The sequence below is a fragment of the Chaetodon trifascialis genome, chromosome 12, assembly GCF_039877785.1.
Source record: "Chaetodon trifascialis isolate fChaTrf1 chromosome 12, fChaTrf1.hap1, whole genome shotgun sequence".
Lineage (NCBI taxonomy): Eukaryota > Metazoa > Chordata > Actinopteri > Chaetodontiformes > Chaetodontidae > Chaetodon > Chaetodon trifascialis.
In genome coordinates, this window is record NC_092067.1 from 10,620,297 (window position 1) to 10,626,678 (window position 6,382).

The 6,382-nt window shown below is 45.4% G+C and overlaps 1 protein-coding gene across 2 annotated transcripts in view; it reads right to left on the reverse strand.

The window, feature by feature from the left end:
- LOC139340689 (phospholipid-transporting ATPase IH-like) overlaps positions 1 to 4,620 on the reverse strand; it is a 30,489-nt gene extending 25,869 nt beyond the window's left edge. For both annotated transcript variants that reach the window (XM_070976602.1, XM_070976601.1), the window contains exon 1: positions 4,126 to 4,620. In XM_070976602.1, coding sequence (XP_070832703.1) covers positions 4,126 to 4,164 — 39 coding nt within the window. In that variant the 5' untranslated portion in view covers positions 4,165 to 4,620. The remainder of the gene's footprint in view (positions 1 to 4,125) is intronic.
- Between the last annotated feature and the right edge of the window lie 1,762 nt (positions 4,621 to 6,382).

The window sequence follows — 6,382 nt, forward strand, 5'->3', positions numbered from 1 at the left end:
CCGCTGTTAGAGTCATTCATCAGGCAGTGATATTTTGGAGAAACTGTGAGATGCAGGCAGGAAATAGATGTGTTTTTGGTTAGACAATGTAAAAAAAAGAGTGACCCTCTGCCTGCGCATACTGTCTCCACACTGACGCCAAAAGCCACCATCAACCCATGTCGCCAGTAACTACATACCTGCAACAAAATCAAAGGATAACCGAGAGAAGATTACTGAAATGTGTATTCTGTTGTTGCTCCAGCTTCCTCTCCCACTTGACTTGCTGTGATCCAACTGTTACATAAGTCTTTAATCCAGCTGTGCTACTTCTCCTCTCCCTCCCTCTCTTCTCTCCTTTTCTCCCGCCACCGTAATCTGAATCCTAAAAAAAAAACAACAACAAAAACCCTCTTTCTCATTTTGTCATGCGTTTAATACAGGCAACATGCTAATACAGGCTTGAAACTGCGTCTTATAATGAAACCTCTGTCTCTGGGGCACGCTGTGGGAGACAAAATAAGTCTCACGAGCCAGCACGCCGACGCACGGCTGTTTTCTCTGATACACACAGAGGCCAGCGGGCAAAGCTTTACCCAAACACAAATCCTGTGTGTTTTTGTCACCTACAGCCTCTGTCTCTCCGCCAGGGCCCCGTCTCCAAGGGGGGCAGTGGACAGGAATAGACTGCCCTTTACTGTTTGTAGCGGTGAGCTAATGTGGCAAACAGCAATCCAGCAGGTTGTGTCCTGCTTTTCAACACCAGCCGGGAACTCAAAGAGCTGTAAAGTTGCTAAAAACCTTTCTAAAGCCCTTCAGCCCTCTGGGACCTGCTGGCACCCTTTAGATCAAAAGGAGACCTTTCTCCTTTATCTGCGGAGGTTGTGAGAAGTCTGTGAGAATAACGCTCATGCATTCATAGATAAGATGTAAAGGAGGCTGACGACAGAGGGGGACATGGGTAAATCCAGCTGAGGGCAGGTGAGAGCAGCACCGGGCTGATAGAAATCGAACTGTTGCTATCGCGAGAGGCGCTTTTGTGAAAGTGACGCCTCACAAATAAGAGACACGTTGAAGCCTGTGTGAAGTGTCGTGTATCTTTAATATAAGCGGCGCTCACACATACCAGCACCCCTCTAATCCAGACCATGACCTCACGCAGTTCTCACGCTTCACGCCAGTCCGAGGCATCACGACATCGCTATCGCTATTATTATTAGCAGATGACAAAAAGGCACCCGAGAGAAGGGCGTGGACACGCAAAACACTTGACCCAAAACACACACACACACACACACACACACACACACACACACACACACACACACACACACACACACACACACACACACACACACACACACACACACACAGGATCTGTTCAAATCACAGGAGGTCATTACAGATGAATCTCATTATAAAAAAATCTCTTCCCGTCATGTCCTGGCCAAGGGTCAGCTGAGACACCAGAGCAAGAGCGCACACACGCATGCACACTCACACACATACTTGTACTTCTATACTTGTCAGGACCCTCGTTAACATCCTTAGCGCCTTACCTTAACCTTAATCATCATAACTAAATGCCTAATACCCTTAGCTTACCTTACCTTAACTTAACCCTAAACTAATTCTAATTCTAACTTAACTTGAAAGTCTTAATGTTCGCACAACCCCATGAAGTTGTGAGGATGGGCCAAAAATGTCCTTGCTATGCAGCAAGTACAAGTAAAAGTACACACACACACACACACACACACACACACACACACACACACACACACAGACGTATTATTGTATATCTTATTACATGTAGGCTTAGCCTTTCTTTTATGCCAACACAGTGAGAGAAGTTAAACAGATTTAGGTTATTACGCAACAAAATGTCCCACTTAAACTTCACGCACTGGAAAACACCATGACACCGTATTTTTCTTTCCAAAAACAATTTACCGTACTGTCCAGGCTCAATTCAGCAGCAGTTTCTCCTGAGTGAGAAAAGAGGCTCATAAGCAGGACAGAAAGCACTGCCTTCAGAAGATGAAACGCCTCTCTCATTGTACTCTACAGTCACATCACAGTGACAGCTCATCCACCAGCGGCCAAAATGAGAGAGAAATCATTGAATTATCTGAAATAATAAGCAAAAATCTTGTCATCTCAATCTATGCGATACTACCGTTCTTTTCTGGATGTCCACAATACTTTGAACTCGTCTGCTTCTTTGAAACCTTCACTTATTGCTCAAATGATTTCACTTTTCTTCGGTGTCAGACGTTGTCTTCCTGTGTTTTCATTACAGTTGTTAGTCTGTGCACGAGCACGCAAATAAATCCAGAACTTATACCCCACAAAGTCTTATATGTTGTCTTTTAGAAATACATTACAATGCAGTCAATAAAGCAAACCAAAGCACGAGCCAAGCAGAAGACAAATGACGAGTCAATGACAGGATGATAAGGGAACAAGATATGAAGTGAAAGGCTCATAAACTTGCCCAGTGGAGCAAAGTGGACTAAATCACAAGTACATCCTTTCATGGCTGGAGAAGCTTTACTAATTCAGCTTTTTCTCCCTCTCTCTTTTTTTTTCGGGGGGATAGCAAAATTACAAAACTATGCGAGGCAGTGACCTTGATGGGAGTTTCCTGCTCTCTCTGTCCAGAGAACAGACTCGGGCGCCTCGCTTATCACATATTAACCACCTTTCATGTTTGCTCTTCTCTGTAGCCTCATTAGGGGAGCAGCTGTTCAGAATATGGCAGGGTTAATAGAGGGTGATACACGCGTAATAGAGGGCCAGATATACATCAACCATGCCTCCGATTCTAAATCAATATTGGGATAATTGAATTAATGATTAATTCCTTGTCTGCTTCAAAACGTCGCCGAGCGAGGATGCAAAGGGAGAGGGGTGAGAGATGAGGGGCGTGTTCAATGACCCCATCCATCCATCCCTCCTCCTCCTCGCCGCCTCACCCGTGGATCTGATTTCCCCTGATATTAGCCCTGCTGGAGCATCCGTCAAAGTGCACACTGTCACCCGCCTGCACGCAAATACACACCCACATACACTCATTGGAACAAGGCTGGTGAAGCACAAACATATAGAAAAATGCACACAAACGCATGCACACACACACGCTCACGCTGATAGTTATCTTCCCAGCACCTGAGCCGGTTTTAGGTCAGGTGAAAGGGTCGCAGACTCTGCGGAGAGGTGACGATACTCCAGAGGTGCCCAGTCTGATGAACATCACCACACCTGTCAGAGCTGGTTCCTATTCTGTAATTCTGCCACCCACCAACCAGCTGCTTCCTGCTCTGGCCGATAAGCAGTGACTGCTGACGGCGCCCGCCTGATCAGAACAGAGCAAGCAGTAATGTGGTTAGAGCTCACCGTCATCTCCATATTATGTGGACATTTCCTGCTAACACACAGATCCCTGATTACTGATAATGATGAGGCATCTTTAAGTGCTGCTCTTCTGAGAGTGACAACATCTTTAATGCCCCTCTATAGCTCAACCTGCACAACTCACGTCCCCATCAGGCTGGAAGTGAGTGCAAGTCAGTGTAACATTCCCAAAGTAGTGCTGCAGAGTGAGTCCCTGCAAGGCCTGTCAGGTCTGCGAGTGCTGATTGGGATTTATATCCCCTGCAGACCAGGCCAGCAGGAGAACCAGGAGATCATTTAGCATGCATGCATGTTGTAACTCACTAAAGCAACGTAACTGGGCCAGCCAAGTTCATTTCTATTCTACACATTCACCAGCCATCACTGCATCTGTGGCCACTGGCACATTCCCCATTCAGCTCCACAACAAACACTGTAAAGCCCACAGTGCACGGCCTGCCAAAGCAGATGAGTAAAGTGTTTATCACCTCTGAGGGCAGCGGTGTGCAATTTCACTTCCAACACAAACTGAATGCAGATTTTAAAAGAAAAAACAAAACAAAACACAGCTTCAAATTGAATATGTAACATGCATTACATGTTGTTGCACTTGCACACACACACACACACACACACACGCACACACACACGCACACACACACACACACACACACACACACACACACACACACACACACACACACACACACAGCTACAGTTGTGACAGTGTTGACAGAGGGGGGCCCTTACGTATCTGCTGATGATATTCCGGAGCAGGGTGAAATCCATCCTTTAGACGGCTCCGGAGGCGACTAAACTGTGCAACAGAGACGTTCAGCTCTCCTTGGATCTTCGTAAACGCTACCTAATGTGGATCTTTCCACCAGCATCCATCGCTCACCGCCGCCGCCGCCGCCGTGTCTGTGATAGCGAGGAGCAGCGGTCTCTCAGTCGGCTGTTCTGATTTTCATGGCATCCCCGGGAAGAGCCATGCAGGAAAGAGCGATTTCAACAAGCCGCACTCGCCCTGCTGGCTACATCTCAGGAGGAGATTCGGCGCATGCAAACCTGCAAACCTCTGGGCGGTGTTTCCGTTGACTCCTCGCCTGGCAAAGGGCTTCAATCTTGCAGGAGACTTTCCCTCATGGAGGCTGTCTGCGTCCCGCTCTGTGCTACAACGGTGGCCCTCGATGGAGCGGTAACGCGAAACGTCCACAGCGCTCAGCCGTCAGATGACTACGCTGCGCATGCGCACCGAGCTCGTCTCTCCTCTCATGGAAACTCAGAAAACTGCCGCTGGAAAAAGAAATGATCGCCTCCACATGCAGAAGACTCAGAGTTCAGAAAGCAGGGCGATCGATCAAGACTCGTGATTAAAAATCAGAGCAAAACTACAGAAGCCAAAGCAGAATCAATAGAATCCGAGGTTGTGGTTTGCCAGTCGTATGAGGAATTTAACAAACTTCGAGTCCTTAAATGCCGATCAGCATTAAGATGGAGACCAAGTTGCTCAGATCATTTAACAAAGTAAAACAGTAATACCACAGTATAAAACACTGTATTTCAAGTGAAATAGTTGCAGTACAAGTACCTCACTGGTGTACTTAGGTACAGTACTTGGCTAAATGTACTAAGTTACTGGGCCCAGTGCATTGCAGGTCTCTCTCTTTGATGTAATCATCACAATGTCAGTAGATGTATGTTCTGAATAATATCCATGACACTTTAACCTCTGAGTATATTTAGACCGGGATATTTCACATGCTCTGAATGCCAGCTGCTTGTTTCCAGGACATACTGGGACTGCACATGCAAATAGGCTCTCTGTCATGTTGGGTTGCCATGTTCCGAAAAATCCCTTGAGCTGGTGTTGATGCTTTCTGTGTGGTCACAGTGCAGTTATAATCTATTGATGAATGCTCATGCTCTAATAAGTAATCAAATCTGTTGTTGTAACTGTGTACTTAAAAGGGCCTTTTAATCATCAAGTCTGTGGTTGTAGGGGTTGATAAGAGGGTTATAATTTGATTTTGGTCCAGATGATAACAGCCATCTTTGTAGATATAAGTATCCAAACAATCGAGAGGAATCTTCATAGCCTTACAACCTGAACGCTGTTCTTATTTTTAGTGGATCTTTAAAGAACCAGAACATGATTTGTTGAAAGTCATTAGACACAGCTCATAAATAATCATCTGGAAGTGGTACCTGTTAAGTTGCCGTGCTTTTCCAGACATGCTGTTGATCAGATTTGTGAAGCTATTTGACATTTTGAGAGGGAGGAAATCACACACCAACTCAAAAATGTCAAAGATGACATAATAAAGTCTAAGACTTGTTTCCACTGAGGTCCTTTACGTAAAGAGAGCAAAGATACAGGACTCCAGGTGATTTGTTGACATCATATTACCCATAAACCAACAGAAAACGCATCAACATATCATATCAGATATCAAAATGACTCAAGTTAAAAACATTATGAGACACAAAATAATACATTTACACACAAAAATCATGACCAAAGATCAAAGCTCGCTTTTTACGTTATGTAACAGAGTTCATGTTTACTACAGCTACACAACAGCAATCCAGCCATTGCTGTCACACAATCTAACTTCCAAAAACCGCACAAAACCTAACTGCATTTATGAGCAAATCTAAAATTAGCTGCGTCTCCATCTAGGGGGATCCTGTGGCTGCAGGGTGGCAGGGCGTGATGTCTGGCCCAGACGTTTCATTTGCGGAGTTATGACTTTCAATTAGCGCAGACTCTATTAATAATGCAGAGGGATCCAGCACTTCCAGCTCTGACCCACTAATGCACGATGCTGCTGTTTACCTCCCTCAAGACCCCAGGGCACTTAGTGTCTAATGATGAATGCGCCTCAGTGGACAGATTACAACATGCTCTTTGTTTATGAGGCTGTCTCAATTATATGCATGTGGTGTTTTATGTCATTGCCATGTTGTGGAGATAGGAGTGCCTCTTTATTCCCTTTTCACTTAT